At 41.0% G+C, this 18747-nt stretch overlaps 1 protein-coding gene across 19 annotated transcripts in view; it reads right to left on the reverse strand.

The window, feature by feature from the left end:
• Hhla2 (HHLA2 member of B7 family) overlaps nt 1–18747 on the reverse strand; it is an 84051-nt gene that overhangs the window by 19508 nt on the left and 45796 nt on the right. For 13 of the 19 annotated variants that reach the window (XM_087900630.1, XM_087900614.1, XM_087900626.1 and 10 more), the window contains one exon: nt 6837–6938. In XM_087900630.1, the coding sequence (XP_087756756.1) occupies nt 6837–6912 (76 nt within the window). In that variant the 5' untranslated portion in view covers nt 6913–6938. The remainder of the gene's footprint in view (nt 1–6836; nt 6939–18747) is intronic. The other 6 variants (XM_087900671.1, XM_087900664.1, XM_087900667.1 and 3 more) reach the window with 1 other exon arrangement.

Consider the following 18747-nt stretch of genomic DNA (forward strand, 5'->3'; position numbering starts at 1 on the left):
TAACTCAGCCCAGGATTTTAGAGGCTGCATGCTAAAACCATGCTTGAGTCTTATTCAAGACACGGCTACATAGTCTCAGAACCAACTTGCAAAAAGTTTAAGTAGGTGCCCCTCAATAGAAGAATGGTTAAAAAAGGTGTGGAACATATATACTTGAGAGTTTTACTCAGCAGAAAAAAAAATGACATCTTGAATTTTGCATGCAAATGGATGGAAATAGAAAACGCTTTACTGAATGAGGTAACCCAGACCCAAAAAGATGAATATGGTATGTACTCACTCATAAGTGGATTCTAGTCATAATCAAAGGATATTGAGCCTATAGTTCATGATCCTAGAAAAGCTAAATAAGAAGATGAACCCAAAGAAAATCATATAGTTATCCTTCTGGATATTGGAAGTAGACAAGATTGCCAGGCAAAAGTTGGGTGCACAAGGGTGGGGGGTGGGGGTGGGGTGGGTGTAAGGGGAGATGGGTAGAGAGAGGGGAGAAGGGGAGGATTGGGGAGAACTTTGGGGAATGGGATGGGTGCGATGGAGGAAGGGTGCAGGGAAGTAAATATCTTAATTAAGGGAGCCATTTTAGGGTTTGCAAGAGACTTGTCTCTAGAGGGGTTCCCAGGTCCAAGGAGATGTCCCCAGCATGTTCCATGGGCAGCAGAGGAAAGGGTGCCTGACCTGGCCTTGTCCCATAGGCACACTGCTTATCACCATGGAACCTTCATCTGGCAATGGATAGAGATAGAGACAGAGACCCACATTGGAGCACTGGACTGAGCTCCCAAGGTCCAAATGAGGAGCAGAAGGAGGGAGAACATGAGCAAGGAAGTCATGACCGCAAGGGGTGTGTCCACCCACTGAAACGGTGGGACTGATCTAATGGGTGCTCACCAAGGCCAGCTAGACGGGGATTGAACGAACATGTGATCAAACCAGACTCTCTGAATGTGACTGTCAATGAAGGCTGACTGAGAAGCCAAGGACAATGGCACTGGGTTTTGATTCTACTGCATGGACTGGCTTTGTGGGAGCCTGGTTTGTTTGGATGCTCACCTTCATAGACCTGGATGGAGCGGGGAGAACCTTGGACTTCCCATGAGGCAGGGAACCCTGACTGCTCTTAGGACTGGAGAGAGAGTGGGAGGAGGGGAGGGGGAAGGAAAAGGTAAGTGGGGAGGAAGTGGAAATTTTTAATAAATAAATAAATTTTAAAAAAAAGTTTAAGTAGCCCATTGCTAGATCTCAGGAAGTTCATATATTCAAAAAAAAGAGCTTACACTGGACTATCAAAGAATTTCTACTGATTAAATAAAATCCAACATTCTTCAGGAACTTGTGAACTCAATTGCCATCTTCTAAAAGGGATCATTTCCCTTCCTCTGGCAGAAGGAACAGATGGCTCTCTATGGACATGGACATATGGTTGCATATCAAAACCCATGCTGACCTCCAGGCTCCCTCAGTCTCTACTCACAACTACTTCTTATAAATTTCAAAGCCCACGATAGCCTCCTGGAGTTCCTTCCCCCTCAAGTCCCCCAGCTACTCATTCTCCTTATAACCCAGCCGCTCTTCTATTCTCTCTCTTGCCGTCCCCTGGCTTTCTTGCTGTCTTGCGTTATCTCACTGTCTCTGCTTTTCTCTCCTGATGTTCTCCCGTCTCTCATAGATAGTGATGGTCAACTCACTCTCCTCCTCTTTCCCTTGGCTCTGGACTTTTGCATATACCTCTGGGTATATTCTCTCTTTCATTCACAACAACCCCACTCCCTTAACCATTCTACAGAGCAGCCATTTCGGTGGTTTCTTTACTACACCTCCTCACACACACACATGACAATTTTCCAATATGTGTTACAGTCCCCGCCTCCTAAGTTTCCAGAACTTTTCAAAATAACACTAGTAACTGGAAGCCAAATATTTAACATGGAGTCTGTGATGGACAATTCACATTCAAATCATAGTAAGACCAAACTCACAATACTCTGAGTCAGACAAATGAAATTTTGGGGAATATAATTATGAATATAATTGTAAAAATTCTAATACCCTTGAGTTATTGGATTCAACTGTTGTTTTATTGAGAATGTGAGGTTTCAAAAACCAAAATAACTCCAAACAAGTAAAGGTTTTGTAATGAATATATGCTTAACCACATCACAGCATTGAAAATTGTATCTACTTCTTTGACTAATTATAAAAATTGTAAGTAGGTCCTATTTTCTTCGCTGAATTCTGAGATATTAAGGTGAGAAAGAACCTTCTATTATGGACAATGGAATAAATCCTTTTGGAGTTTTGCCAACATTGCCTGAGACTGAACACTTGAGCAGTGGCATCATGTCTTCTGCCTTTGTCCTTTGTCCACCCCCTGTGGTTGTTTCTCTCTGACCATGCTTTATTGCTCTTCTCAGAGAGACATAGAGTCTCTGAAGCAACTGCAAGAGCTGTAGCATTACGTAAAAAGAAACATGTGGGACAGTAAGGAAGCAAAGAAGTCATTGTCGATTCTCTAGCTGTACTGCCCAGTCCCTCTGCTGCCCCACTACAAATGGGACTACATGAAACCCCAAATCTTCTGTACAGCAAAGAACATAATCAGTGAGTAAAGAGACAGCTTACTGAATGAAGGAAATCTTTACCAATTAAACGTCTTACAGAGGGTTGGTGTCTAGAATATACAAATAACTCAAAGAAATGAAACATCAAGAAAATAAACACTGAAATCTTAAAATGGGGCATGCAAGTAGCTAAACGTAGAGTTCGTTAAAGATGAAACAGAAGTTTCTTCTAAATTAAGAAATATTTTTTAAAATGCTCAGCATCTTTTTCTATCAAGAAAAGGCAAATGAAAACTACTTTGAGATTTTGTTTTACTCTGATCAAAATAGCCAAGAGTTAAGAGAAAAAGACAGGAAATACTGACATGAATAATGAGAAAGGGGGACATTTATTCACCACTGCTAGGAGTGCAAAATGCTATAGCCATCATGGAAATCCGTGTGGAGTTTCCTCAAAAATCTAGAAAGAGATTTACCACATGTTCCAGCTCTACCTCGTTTGCACAGATGCTCGAGGTCATTGCATCTTACTACAGAGATATTTATTCTTCAATAGTCATTGCTTCTTTATTCACAATAGCCAGGAAATGGAAACAGCCTAGATGTCCACTGCTTGATGAATGGGGAGTGAAAATAGTGCATCACGTATTATTCAGCTGCATGAACACAACCCTAGAACAACTCCTAATCACATACTGCTGTAACCCTATATCAGCACATCACTTAACTCTCATCTCCAAGCTGGGTGAGGTAATGGAGATGGTGGAAATGGGAGGAGTTGGAGAAGTGAATATGATCAAAGTACGTTGTGTGCAATTCTTGAGGAATTAATTAAAATGTTTTAAAAAATTAAAAGAACAAAAAATAAGGCTTCACTCCAGAGTCTGCTTGGGTTATAGTCTTTTGAATGGCTACCTTGTAAGCAGCTATTTTGAAGTGGTTTTTGTACATTCAGTGGGTTAAGTACTTGTGACTTTCAGCAGTAAAACTGTGTTTCTACATTGTGTATATTTCTAAATGGTAAAGGTGTATATGCTTCATGTGTGCAAAGTGACTGGTAAAGGCTATTTTCACTATATTTGGATGCAGAGCCTGGCATCTGAATTGTTACTTAAACCAATCCCCTCTGTGGGGCTGGAGAGATGGATCATGGGTTAAGAGCACTGACTGCTCTTCCAGAGAACCTGGGCTCAATTCTCAGCACCTACATGGTGGCTCACAATTGTCTGTGACTACAATCCAAGGGGACCCAAAACTCTACACAGGTATGCAAAACAAGAATGCACATAAAAATGAAAATAAATAACAATTTAAAAGAAAAAAGCCCTCTGTATCCATTTGTCCTGAGTAAATAATAACAGTTTTACCAGTACTGACACACAGAGACCATAGTGCAAGTCCTGCCTAGGTCCCAGCTAGACAGGGTTGGAGTGCTGAGAGCGGGCCATGAGCACAAGCTCCACCCCTAAACAAGAAACTCTCTCCAATCTATAATTCTGGCAAAGGAAAAATCAGTTTTATCTCCAATGCAATCTCATTGGTAATATTAACCACATTTTAGGGCTGGCTCCATGTCCAGCAATAGAGAGCCAAAAAGAACTCAATGGTATTTTTGGAGTATTTTTTTGGTTGTTGTTATTTTATTTTTGTCTTATATTGCTTTGTTTGAACATTTTTTCTTTAAACTTGCTGGTCCTTTGCTTGTATATTATGGTTTTTAATTTTGTGTTTTCAATGGGTTTTGTGTGTATATGTGTGTAGTTGTGTTTCTCATACTTATTCTTTGGAGTGATTAATATTTCTGATTTGCTTTTTCCTGTGTTTTTTTTTTATAAAGAGGGAGAAAGAAGGCGTGGTGTTTGATGGGTGGGAAGGTGAAAAGGTTTTGAGAAGAGAAGAGAAAGGGGGTCAAAATGTATTGCATGAAAATTATTTTCAATTAAAAAAGGTTTTTTGATTTTGTGTATTATATATGTGTGTGTTATATAATATATACTTACACCAAATGTATGTGTGAAGAGTCCAAGAATGAGAATATAAAATTGTAGATTCCAAAAATAAGTATAAATAAATAAATATAAAGTTTTAAGCCTAGGAGAATAAGAGCAGGCTGTCAGCAGCTTTCTCAGCAGCTTCAGGATTAACTATTAACAGTGGGCTACTCCACTCTACAACCCATAGCTCTATTTGTGAGGCTGAAGCGGCACTCTGCAAACTTTGGGTAGCTCTGCAAACTGAGGGCCAGATTTTAGATAACCCCCTGGCCACTCATGACCAGCAATTGATGTGAGCTGAGTTAACTTTTAAATGATGGAATGTACATGACTTTTGGCTTTTTGCTTGTGCATTTTCCCATACCCTTTCCTGCCATGCGAAATTAGCAGTGTCGGGGTAGGTGCAGAGCCTCTGTAGGCACTGCCAGGGAACAGCAGGAAAACAATGGACTAAGTACAAACACTAGTTTAGCTGAAAAAAATCTGTTGATGGAAATTGCAAAGAAGGGCAATTTGTGTCTATGTTTCCCCTCAAGATTGTAAAAATTCCTTTGCTATTGCCTAATGCTTTTTGCTTCTTAATATAAAAAGGGAGGGTTCAAAAGCTGTCCTTTGCCACAACCTTACAAATCCATCTTGACTGTGGTCTCAACTAGCTGATAAGCATTTGTGCTCCATGAAGATTTAATTTTTAATTTTTTTTCCTGGAATAAAGTTTGGTTTACTAGACTTTGGTGTTCTGCTATCTTTGCGGAAGACCCTGCTCCCCACAAACACACTGTGAACCCAACATATGTAACTGAAACTTTTCTCTAAATCCGTAAGAAGTCTAAAATTTTAGTTTTTGCCAGTGTGATAACCCCATTATTGTATTTGACTGAAAGTTCTGAATTTAACTTGCATAGTAAAGCTGATTTGGTATGTAAAGGACTTTTGTGTGCTTCTGCTATGATGCTAATTGTTGCTGGCACTTTTGTCTGTGTGTGATAAGCCTTCTAAGATTCGATGCTTATGAAAACAGTTTATCTAGATGGCATTCTGTAAAAGGAAAATGATAATGATGGCTTTAAAAAAAAAAAGAATGTCGATGATAAAACCTTGGAAATCCGTCAAGCTTGGGTACCAAACTTCCACTCTGGCACTGCATCAGTCAAACATTCTTTTCTAGTGATGTTAGTAACAGATAACATATTAGAGAGCTAGAAATAGAGCACAGAGAGGAAAATGTGGCTTTTAACATTCTGTATACTTTTGGGCTGCTGTTTCTGCTAAGACACAGACTGATCACTCAGGAAAGCGAGCCCCCAGAGCTGTGGAGATGCACTTTGAGTCCCCACAGCTGAAATCAGAGCTGGTTTGGACTTCTGCAGATTCAGGGTATTTGAACATCCATAGTGAGATGACTGAGGGAAAGGACCCCAATTTAAGTACCATTCACTTACATAAGGAGACCCAAAAATGTAAGCTTACTGCCACCTTGTCTGATCGTCAGAGAGTTTGGAAGTTGTTCAAAATGGTTGACAAGCGTAGCTGCAATGTTCTGATTCAGGATGTGATTACCTGGTTCTCTTGACATGAGGATAGCTCACACAAGTAGATCCATTCCATCCTGGCAGATGGTCTGGATAAGCAAGTATACTTTTGCTCCTTCATTTGTAATTGGAGGCTACCTGGGGAATGGCTGCCTTCAGGATACTTGGTCTAGAGTGGCTTCACTACATAAAGGACCAAATGCTATGATTTGATACCTCAAAGTATTAAGGCAATTAACTGTTCAAGTTGTCCTTTGTACCATGTTAAAGAAGCCTTCTTTTGCCTTCTTCCCCCTTTTGCATTGGGCAATAAAAGCATATGAAAAATTAAACACGGGCAATTTCAGTATTCGCTGGAACGCCCTCCCAACACTATTCTATGGTTTCTGTTTTATTATTTTTCATGCATCTTCGTATTCTTTATTAATTTTCCTAAATCCCCACACCCCTTCTCTAGCAAGTGGTATTTTTGTCGAGACTGGTCCCCGGCACTTACATTCTGCGTACACATTATACACAGGAATGGAATATGCATACTAATGGAAAATTTTTATCTGTGTTTTCACTGTCACCTGTCACAAGAGGTCAGCGGTGGAATATCCCAACTGTGGTGTCATGTCATTGCTCAAAATGTTTTAGATTTTGGAGCTGTTTGGATAAGGAATGTACAATTCATATCCAATTTATTTTTGTGCTACTGTTAATCTCAAGTGATACGAATAACTAACACCCATATTACAAAGACATACCAAAGAAGTTACCAAAAGATCCATGAGGGTACAACGTGACAGCGAAGAAGACACACAGCAGAGCCTGTGCCTTCATGTCTTGTGGAGGTCATATTAACTGTGCTGTGGAAAAACAGAAAAAAACTTCACATTATGAATTGTAACTTCAGAAGAACCACAGTATGCAATTGAAAAGAATTACAGTGTCTGACTCCAGGAGATTAAGTTAATATCAATCATACTAATAATTTGCTGTAGCCATTACACACAAATTCAGCTCAGTGGCATTGAATTCCTTCCTGCCGCATAGGAGAAAACTCAATTATGATACAACTTGAAACACTATGCTCCTGGTTTTTATTTGTTTGTTTGAAGAACATGCCTTTGTGCATACAAGACAGTAGCAGGATCCATCACCAAATCTACACGACGGTGTTCACGCTAAAGGGTGGACTTGACACCCAGAGCTGGGTGTGCAGTGTGTTAGTCACTGATAAATGGCTGCTGAGGAATAGCGATTTGGCAGTGATCCTGCAGTGGCTCTCTAGACAATAGCTGTTATTTATGAAGCCTTCTACAGGGTTTTTATAGTAAAATATACTAAAACGAAACTCAATTCAATATCAAATGCTGATGATAGCTATGGCGCTGTTTATAATCATGCATAAAAACAGCCCAAGGATGACACCAACCTTGGTGCACACCACAAGGCTGCTGTTAAAATGGGACCTGGGGACAACACACAGTTGTCTGTGGTTTCAGTGAGGGATGCTACTCATAGTCTCGGATGTTTGAACACTTGGTCCCCAGTTGGGGGACCTGTTTGGGGAAGCTTAGTTGGTGTGGACTTGCGAGAGGAAGGGGAAGTAGGTCACTGGGTAGGGTATGGACTTTGAGAGTTTATAGTCTGGCCTCACTTCCAGCCCCCTCTCCCACTTCATTCTTATTGTTAAAGAAATTATCTCTTTGCTTTCTGTTTCTGCTGCCATGCCTGTCACTTGCTGTCATGACTCCCCACCATGACGGACACTTATCTCTCTGGAACCATAAGCCCAAATGTGTTCTTTCTTCCTTAAGTTGCTTCTGCTCATGGTGTGTTATTACAGCTCCAGACAAGTGACTAATACAGATGATTACTTACTTGTCCACACACAACATAGTTTCACATAAAATAGAACTGATTTTCTTGAATGATGGGATTAGAGTTAATTTTTCTCTTTGAGAAGCAGTGTCTTTAAGAATAGCCTATAATTTGTTTTAAAATCATTAGAAGATTTTGAAGAATCATTTGGCAGTTCTACAATTGAGAATACTTTAAATGTGCCATAAGATATAAAATTTTAGAATGATTAGAATTATTCTAAAAATTTAAATTAGACTCCTCCATCAAAACAAAACCCAGTAGCATAATAATTTATAGTTTCAATTTTACATTTTAAAGGCTGGAAGGAAATAATTGAATTTGCAACTTTGCAAAGAGTTTCTTCAACTTGACTCATTTTCTGACTTTCTATTAAAATGTGTTCATTTTCTATTAAACTTGTTCATTTTTATTAAAATATAGCTGCATAAAAATCAGAAGAGCAATAAAGACAAAAACAAATGCTAAAATATAAGCAGGGTGAACATTTGCAGCAGGACTAAAATGTTATCTATCAGCTTCTATCCCTTCAAAGCAAAATATTTGGTAAAATGAAAACTTTTAAAAAATAGCATTAATTATTAAAATAAGGTATATTTCTTCTTACAGACCTAATTACATGTGCAAGGTATGAATAGATACTATATCACAATGACAATCTGTATGAAAATATCAGTAAACTCATATTTTTATAATTTATTAATTTTTATTTTACCTGTATAATACCGGGGGGGGGGGAGTGTACCTACCTACTTTTCACCTCAGTAATCCTTAAAAAAAAATCCACTAAGTAACTATCTCCATTTTTCTTTTTTTTTTTTTTTGGCTCACCTTAATCTATCCTGTCTTTCTCTTTGTAGGCCGTATCAAAATTGACCTTTGTCAGTGGCATCAAGAACTCCCATATGATATCATGCCCTCTTACTCAGCCTGAGTGCCATAGCACAGCTGACCTCTAGCTCCCGCACCCCACCCCACCCTGCCACCTCACTTATGCCTGAAGACTGCTTCAAAGTACTGTTTTCCCTGCTTTTCCTTCTATTGCATCCCTTGGTCCTTTTCTGGTTCTTCTCTGCTTGTCCTGATTGTGTGGAAATAGGGAGTGTCCCCAAGCTTTCTTCTACCCATGTCCTCTGTAAGTGAGTTCCTTTATTCCATAGAAGAGCAAGCTGTCAGAACTAAGGATTCTGAAACTTCTCCTGTGAGCCAAGCCTATTCACAAAGTCAGTTTGAGCCTGAGATATGTGCTTTATCCCCCTTTCATTTGGCTCCATTCTCAACAAAACCAAATGGTAAGAATTATCATGTGCTCCCTGGAGTATTCATCCTGATAACTGATACCAAATTCTTCCATTGTTTAAGCCAAAAGCTAAGCTTCTTTCTTCCAGTTCCTCAAGCCCACATCAAGTCCATTGGCCAGTTTGCTGTCTCCTTCTCTCCCATTCCTCTGTAATCATGAGACTCAATGCACCACTATGTCGTATGTGGAAATCTAAAAATAGACATCTGGATGATAATCCTTGTCTGCCCTTGCCTCCTTATAGATCACTGTCAACACAACAGTCAAGAATCATATTCTTAAAATATATAAGTCATTCTGTGACATTATCCTAATTAAATCCCACAGTGGCTTCCCACCACCAAGATGAAGATTTAAATTCTTCCTCCTGCAACAGTAAGCTCTCCATGCTCCGCCTTCTTCCCTCTTAAGCCTCCCCCACAGCATCCAGTAGTGTATATTCTCAGAGACTCATGAACGCAAGTACTCCAGTCCAAGGGTCAGCATAAGCATGAACTGAAAATTGGGTCCTTGAGACAATTTAATTCATGTATTTTGAATAAAATGACTAATTACAGTAACCTACTTATCATCTAAGATAAAGCGGCATAAATAAAGTGCACAAAAGCTTGATTTAACACTATAGAAATAGTTTCAGCATTCAGCTAAGTGAGGCAGGCAGTTAATGAGTATTTGGCCCTATTTTTATGCCTAGGTTTTATTTTTAGACATTTATTTTTTTTCCCCTCAAAGCAGCAGAAAGCATCTACCTTGGATGAAGCTGGTTGCCCAAGTTGCAATCAGCAGGCTTACAAAAGGGTTCAAATGTTAGAAACAGTTTGTTCTAGTACACTCTGACTAGGTTCCAGATGTGAAGGACAAAAGCAGAAGCCAGCCTCTGGACAGAACACGAGCAAAAGGAATCCAGATGCTAAAGGCTATCAGTCAGAGGAGGAAGCTGAAGCTATTGCCACAACTGGAACATAGGGTGAGAGAAGAGTTAGCCCTGTGCTCATCTTAGCAGCTACAGACCAAAGCAATAAACACTGTCAGCACCAGATGACAGTGATGCCACACATCACTTGGGGCCAGACCAGAGGCTTGAATCCATACATTGCCAACACAGGCCAGTACTGGTCTCCAGCCAGCAAGTCAGCAGCTCTGTTCTGAAAAAGTGCAGTACATCACGCATCACAGGGCCAGGCAGCCTTCTGAGTTCCTTTGAGAAAAAGGCAGATTCCAGGATGCTTTCTCCTCCTCTGCATTTTAAAAAATTTCACTGTCTCTCCACAGGGTCCATGGCACTGAGCCAATTTGTAAAAGAAATAGAAACAGAAGGGCAAACTCTTTGTAGCATCCTGGGGATTTCTCCTTAGCTTCTACTTAGATTTTAATAGTATTGCCTTTGTTTAGACAGAATAAGAACAAAGAATAGGACTAGGATTGCCTCCTCTTTATGCAAATATCTCCCCTGATGTTTTACAGCAGAACTCCACCACACAGGGGACTCATACATTAAATTGAAAGTCTGAATCTCTGGGGGGTACCATTATTGTCTTAGGATCTATTAGTTGAGATTTCTGTTTTGTTTTGTGTTGGAAACCAAGTGAAGAGTCCACACTGATGCATTCTGGGTAAGAAAGAGAGGCTGAATTGTAGAGCAACAAGGGTGTAAGAAAGGGGGACTTAAACAAGAGCGGAAAGTAGATGCAAGATGATGGTTCTTGGCAACCAGAAAAGCGAAGAGCAACTGGCTCAGCTGAGAGCTCTAAGGACCACTGCACCTAGAATCCCAGGAAGAGCACACTGGTCAAAATTTTCCTATGGCCAGAGGCACTCCAATTTTCTTTTGGTTGTAGACCTTACCTCTTGGGACAGCCACTAAGGAAGCAAGATGCTTTGGCTTACTGTATAGAATGTGTGTGTGTGTGTGTGTGTGTGTGTGTGTGTGTGTGTCTATGCACATGTAGCTGCTGGGGCCCACAGAGTCCAGAGGCATTGGGTTCCCTTGGAGCTGGGATTAGGTAGTTGTGAAATGCCTGACATGTGTGCTGAGAATCAAACTCTGGAAAAGCAGTATGTGCTCTTAACCCATGATCCATCGCTCTAGACCTACTCTATGGAATCTTAACCATAAGGTACACTGCGCTACTCTAGAGGATGGGGAGCCGCAATCTCTATAAGTCTCTCTGAGGCAGATCTAGACTGTACTGACTGCAGCTTCCCCTGTGGAGAGTACAGCAAAGAACCTGCTGAAATTGGTGAGCCAGGGTCTGACGATGACACATAGAAATGTGGCAGTTCAACTCAGACTTGGACTTCTTTTATCCTCTTAATCACCCCTCAACAAGGTAAGGGCCCAAGGGACAATCCATACCAAATGTGGTTGGTAAGCTGTGTACAATCAAAGTACCCATTTTTTTTTTAAGTTCTGCCTTGAGATGTGAGTTATTTGGGAAAAGGAACTTCAGCTGAGGAAAGACACGCCACCAGATTGACCTGTGGTGCATCTTTTGACCGATGATTGATGGAGGAGAGCCCAGTTCACCGTGGGTGTTCCTACTACCTGGGTGGGGTATACATGAAAGCAAGCTGTGCAAGCCAACAAGCAGCATCTTCTTTGGTCTCTGGCTCAGTTCCTGCCACCAGGTTCCACCTTGATTTCCTTCCATCACGGTTATCGGGCTGTGACTAGAGTTTGTGACTCGCTTTCAGACATGATGTTTTATCACAGTAAAAGAAATCCTTTCTTCAAAGACTTAAAGTTTTTGTCAAATAGGTCTTTCACTTCCTTGGTTAGAGTAACCCCAAGATATTTTATGCTATTTGTGGCTATCATGAAAGGTGATGTTTCTCTGATTTCCCTCTCTGCTTCTTTATCCTTTGTGTATAGGAGGGCCACTGATTTTTTGGAGTTGATCTTGTATCCTGCCACGTTACTAAAGGTGTTTATCAGCTGTAGGAGTTCTTTGGTAGAGTTTTTGGGGTCACTTATGTAAACTATCATATCGTCAGCAAATAACGAAAGTTTAACTTCATCCTTTCCAATACGAATCCCCTTGATCTCCTTATGCTGTCTTATTGCTATTGCTAGAACTTCAAGCACTATATTGAAGAGGTATGGAGAGAGTGGACAGCCTTGTCGCGTTCCTGATTTTAGTGGAAAGGCTTTGAGTTTCTCTGCATTCAGTTTGATGTCGGCTTGCTGTATATTGCTTTTATTATATTTAGGTATGATCCTTGTATCCCCAGTCTCTCCAACACCTTTATCATAAATGGGTGTTGAATTTTGTCAAATGCTTTTTCAGCATCTAGTGAGATGATCATATGGTTTTTTTCTTTCAGTTTATTTATATGATGGATTACATTGATAGATTTGCGTATGTTGAACCAGCCCAGCATCTCTGGAATGAAGCCGACTTGATCATAATGGATAATTTTTCTAATGTGTTCTTGGATTCAGTTTGCCAGTATTTTATTGAGAATTTTCGTGTCGATGTTCATGAGTGAGATTGGCCTGTAATTCTCTTTCTTGGTTGTGTCTTTGTGTGGTTTTGGTATTAGGGTAACTGAGGAGGATACCAGAAAATGGAAAGACCTCCCCTGCTCTTGGATTGGGAGAATCAACATAGTAAAAATGGCAATTCTACCAAAAGCAATCTATAGATTCAATGCAATCCCCATCAAAATCCCATCAAACTTCTTCACAGACCTTGAGAGAACAATAATCAAGTTTATATGGCAAAACAAAAAACCCAGGATAGCCAAAACAATCTTATACAATAATAGAACTTCTGGAGGCATTACCATCCCTGACTTCAAACTCTATTATAGAGCTACAGTATTGAAAACAGCTTGGTGTTGGCATAAGAACAGAGAAGTCGGCCTATGGAATCGAATAGAAGACCCAGGTATTAACCCACAAACTTATGAACACCTAATTTTCGACAAGGGAGCTAAAGGTATACAATGGAAGAAGGAAAGCATCTTTAACAAATGGTGCTGGCATAACTGGATGTCAACCTGTAAAAAAATGAAAGTAGATCCATATCTATCACCATGCACAAAAATCAAGTCCAAATGGATTAAAGACATCAACATTAATCCGTCCACTTTGAACCTGATAGAAGAGAAAGTGGAAAGTAATCTACAAGATATAGGCTCAGGAGGCCTCTTCCTAAGTAGGACCCCAGCAGCACAGACAATAAGAGAAACAATGAATAAATGGGATCTACTGAAACTGAGAAGCTTCTGTAAAGCAAAGGACACTGTCAGTAGGACAAAAAGGCTGCCTTCTGACTGGGAGAAGATCTTCACCAACCCCTCATCAGACAATGGTCTGATCTCCAGAATATACAAAGAACTCAAGAAACTAGACACTAAAACTCAAATTAACCCAATTAAAAATTGGGGTACTGAACTCAAGAGAGAATTCTCAACAGAAGAACTTCGAATGGTCAAAAGACACTTAAGGTCATTCTCAACCTCCTTAGCGATCAGGGAAATGCAAATCAAAACCACTTTGAGATACCATCTTACACCTGTCAGAATAGCTAAAGTCAAAGACACCAATGATAGCTTATGCTGGAGAGGATGTGGGGTGAGGGGAACACTCATCCATTGTTGGTGGGAATGCAAACTCGTGCAGCCACTATGAAAATCAGTGTGGCGGTTTCTCAGGAAACTGGGAGTCAACCTCCCTCAGGACCCAGCAATTCCACTCTTGGGAATATACCCTAGAGATTCCCTAACATACTACAAAAGCATTTGTTCTACTATGTTCATAGCAGCACTATTTGTAATAGCCAGAACCTGGAAACAGCCTAGGTGCCCCTCAATAGAAGAATGGTTAAAAAAAGGTGTGGAACATATACACATTAGAGTTTTACTCAGCGGTAAAAAACAATGACATCTTGAATTTTGCATGCAAATGGATGGAAATAGAAAACGCTTTACTGAGTGAGATAAGCCAGACCCAAAAAGAGGAACACGGTATGTAATCACTCACAAGTGGATTCTAACCATAATTAAAGGTCTTTGAGCCTATTATTCGTGATCCTAGAGAAGCTAAATAAGAAGATGAACCTGATGAAGATTATTTAGCTATCCGCCAGGAGGTAGGAAATAGACAAGAGTCCCAGGTAACCTCGGGTGCATGGTGGGGTGGGAGGGTTGATGGAAGGGGAGAGGGTTAGAGAGAAGGGAGTAGGGGAGGAATGGGGAAAGCACGGTGGCCTGGGATGGGGGGGGAGGGAGGAAGGATGAATATGGGATCAGGGAAGAATATATTTCAACTAAGGGAGTTATTTTAGGGTTTACAGGAGACTTGATTATATATGGGATCCCAGGTCCAAGGAGAGATCCCCCAGATTGTTCTCTGGACAGAGGAGAGGGTGCCTGAATCGGTCGTGGCCCATAACCATACTGATGAATATTTTGCTTATCACCATAGATCCTTCATCTGGCGAAGGACGGCGATACAGACGGAGACCCACATTGGAGCACCAGACTGAGCCCCCCAAGGTCCAAATGAGGAGCAGAAGGAGGAAGAACATGAAAAACGAAATCAGGACTGCGAGGGATGCTATCACCCACTGATACAAGGGAACGGATCTAATGAGAGTTTACCAAGGCCAGTTGGACTGGGACTGAACAAGGACGTGATCTAACCAGATTCTCGGAATTTGGCCGGATTCTCTGAATGTCGCTGGCCCGGAGTCTTTCTGAAAAGCCATTGACTATGACACTGGGACTTGTTTCCTCTGCATATACTGGATTTTGGGGATCCAGTCTGTTTGGATATTCCTGGACCTGGAGGGAGGGGGGAGGAACTTGAACTTCCCACAGGGCAGGAAACCCTGACTGCCCTAAGGGAAGAAGAGGGAGGAAGAGAGGGAGTGGGGGGAGTGGGAGGGTGTTTGGAGGAGGAACGAAAATGGAAACTTTTATAATTTAATAAAATTTACTTTCAAAAAAAAAAAAGAAATCCTAACCAGGAGAGGTACTCATTTAATTTCTGATCTTTTCCTAATTAGAAGACAATTAATGGCCTGCCCAGGTCCCCTATAATTGCTTTACTCATTTTAGCTTTGGGATGTGAGTTATCCAGCTGCTACTACGTGTTCGGTAACTACAAAGTTCTTCAGGAGACAGTGACTGTGCGGCAGAAGCAGTAGCATCAGGGAAGCTGGTCACTTCTCTACTGCCTACCCTGGTAGTAGGTTTAATAGAAAACATCTTCTGTGATCCAGAGCTTCCCTGGGTCAAGGCTGAGCCATTATCTGGTCACAGCCTTGCTTAGCTGTGTTTATGTAACTGTTGTTACTTCCTTACAGGGCACATATGGGACTCACTCTGAACACTTGCTCACACATTCCCTCTCACTTTGCATCCCCGGACATAAAGCCTAAGACTTGGATGGGAGGCCATCGCCTGAGAGGATCCAGATGTGTCTCTGTGCCTTCAAGGACCATTTTCCAGTTTAGCTTCTAATCGTGTGTGAAATGCTGCTGGGGGTGGGGGCAGTCAATTATAAAACCCTCCACAGAAGTATTCTGCATAAGAAGGAATATAGTCAGAGTGGAAGAGTGGGCTTTTGGTTTTTCCTTTCTTTTTTTTTTTCTTTTCTTTTCCTGTGAGGATGCTGTAAAATCACAGGAGAAAAACAGACAAAGGAAATCACCACGGGTAACAAAGTAGACAGCAGGTACCTTGTCAAGCACGTCGAAGTGGGATACAATTGGAGAAGGCTCCATTAGGAGTGTAGAGCATGTGCAAATGTGAAACCTAGGACTTCTTAAAAAAAGTGACCTCTCCCTCTTTAAATCATGTCAATAGTGCCAACGGCACACTAAATGTTTACCGAAAGCCATTTCCGTGCCCTTCTGCCCCTGCATGCTCCTTGAATAATTTAAAAGAATGGTATGTAATAGAATGTTAATTCTGCAGAAAGATGAGAGCAAACAATTTCTACAGCAAGAAAGTTGAATAAGATGCATGTTTAGAAAAGGCTAAATAAAAGCAAAATTACAGAAAAGGAGAATTTAAAACCTCTGTTCTCAGATACAGCATAAGAGGGATAAATGGCAAAGCATGAAAGCAAACTGTAGAATCCCCAAAGCGAACAGAGTCTCTTGAAGGCAGAGATCCCTGGCCATGTGCAAGCAGTCAGCATTGAAGATGTGAGATATTACATTATAGGCATGGGTAGCACAAGAAAGGAGACTCAGAGAAACATCAAATAGCGGTTCCCATGTTTTGAACAAAGCCTCCCTTCTCCCTCTGCAAAAACCTAGACCACAAGTGGATTCCTCTAAGTTTACAGAATTTAGAATTTAACTGACTATGTAACTTTCTTAAAAACAAGATCAACTACTTTCTTATAATGCAGATGTAAGGATTTCAACTGAAGCAATGAACAGTCCCAAATCCTACAAATAAGGTATCGCAGAGGAGGCTCATCAATATGTGGAGGCTGAGGAGGCATGCCACACTAGCATAGGATGCTTCACGTGATCCTTTGAATTTATCACCTAACTCTGTGAATTTCATCCTATGCTGGTCAGAAGCACTGAATACAAATACAACTATGGCAGCCGCTCAGCGATAGATCTAATACACCTCATTTGCCAGTGGGAGTTTAATCACTCCATTTAAATCCCTGTCTCCTTCCTTCAGATCAGGAAGTAGGAAGCTTTTCCTTGTGTTTCCATATTGAGGCATTGGGCTGAGTGAACTCTAACTGAATATCAAAATCAAAGATTTGAGGTGCAGAGCAGGCATCAAACCAGTCTTGAAAAGACTCATTCATAGCTGCATATATGACTTTGAACTTCTATCCGATGATATTCTATGATATATGACTTCCAGCAAGTATCCTGCCTAGGTACACCTGGATTAGTGACTTCCTGTCCTTAGGATTTAATGCTGCTGCTGACCTGACTGCCTGGTATATAAGAAAAGAAAAACTACCCGGCATAGCTCGGTGAATCACTTCTAAAGTACAGTGGTTATCATGTTTGCTTTGTGCCAGTGAGACTTCTGTAGTTCTCAGGGTCAGTTCTGCCAAATAACTTTTGTTTATAACGCGTTGTGTCTGAAGCCCTGAATTGTATACACGATCCATTCCTAAGTTAGAGCCAGAAAACGTTAAGATTATAAGACACAAGAACAAGTACCTCGAATTTATCCTGACCTCCTAAGAAACAGGACTAAGATTTTGTCACGCAGCAAATTTGACATCTTTTGGACCGCTAAAACCATACAAGCTGAACATCACCTATGGGTCATAAACTACATGGATGAGTCAGACAGCCCTTAATCTCAGAAAGTTCAGTCTAGTACCAAAAGACAGGTGGATTATGAAATAAATAAATCACAGTACAGAAACATGAGCAGTAATAAGAGCTCTCATGAGATGCTATTAAACACTGGAGCCTGCTGGGGTAGGGTACTTAGAAAAGGCTTTCAAGGCAACAGTTTGAAGAACGAGGAGAAACCGGCCCAGAAGGGAGAATAGGGAAAAGAGAGGAAGGTTAGATATTCTAACAGAAAACGGAGCTGGATGCAGCCACATTGCAACATAAATCTTAAGTGCTATGACCAAGCAACTACACGGAATAGAAAGTGCTGGAAAGACGTGGAACGGATGTATCCTGATTATTTTTAGAACTCATACTAAGCACATATGCGCTAATCATGAAGAAAGACTTATATTTCAGAAAGGGTACACCAGTACAACTGTAACAGTTGACAAAAGGAGTCAATCTGTAGCTAAGAAGGCAGCAGGAAATCATTCCAAAGCAGCTCACCAGTGTGAAAGGGGTGAACTCTCTAAGGATGATGTGAAATGCATTACTTCCATTCCTACCCTGCCTGCAGAATTCCTCTGCCCAGTCCCTTGCAGGACGTGATCACTTCCAGCTAAGCGGAGAACTGAGATGTTCAGGAGAGGTAACTGAGATGGCCGGGACAGGCTCAAAGCAGGATTTGGAGTTCTCCAAAGTTTGAAAAGGTGACTACAAGCAGGTGGTCACACAGAAGTGAAGCTGAGTCAGTGGTGGGAGGTGTAAACCAGCCAGAAATTCTCAAGTTCCTTGAAAACTGGCCGCCAACTGAACTGCGTATTCGACTCTTGAGTGTGGCACCATGACCACAATGCTTGTGTGTCCACTCTTTCCTACTCTTGACTTTGAGTCTAATGGAAGTGATCAAGTATATTGGGAAGTATGTTCAATACCTTCCACTGCTTTATTCCCTGATAAACTTCTGAAATCAATTTAAAAAGCAACAGTCACCATCCGAACAATGAGAAGGAAGAGAAGTCCGTAGGAGGACGTCTGCTGTAGTTTGCTGCTTTCCTCCCTGTCTCTACAGTCTAAGCATCGATTTGATGCCTAGAGGTGCAGTACTCATCTAACAAGTATGTGAGGAGTGAAATAGTTAAATGTCGCAGAGAAGGATGAAGGGACAGAAAAATGAGAAGACCTACATGTTTAACTTCTGAGTCCCTC

This window comes from Myodes glareolus, chromosome 2 (assembly GCF_982192425.1).
Source record: "Myodes glareolus chromosome 2, mMyoGla1.1, whole genome shotgun sequence".
In the NCBI taxonomy this organism is placed as follows: Eukaryota; Metazoa; Chordata; class Mammalia; order Rodentia; family Cricetidae; genus Myodes; species Myodes glareolus.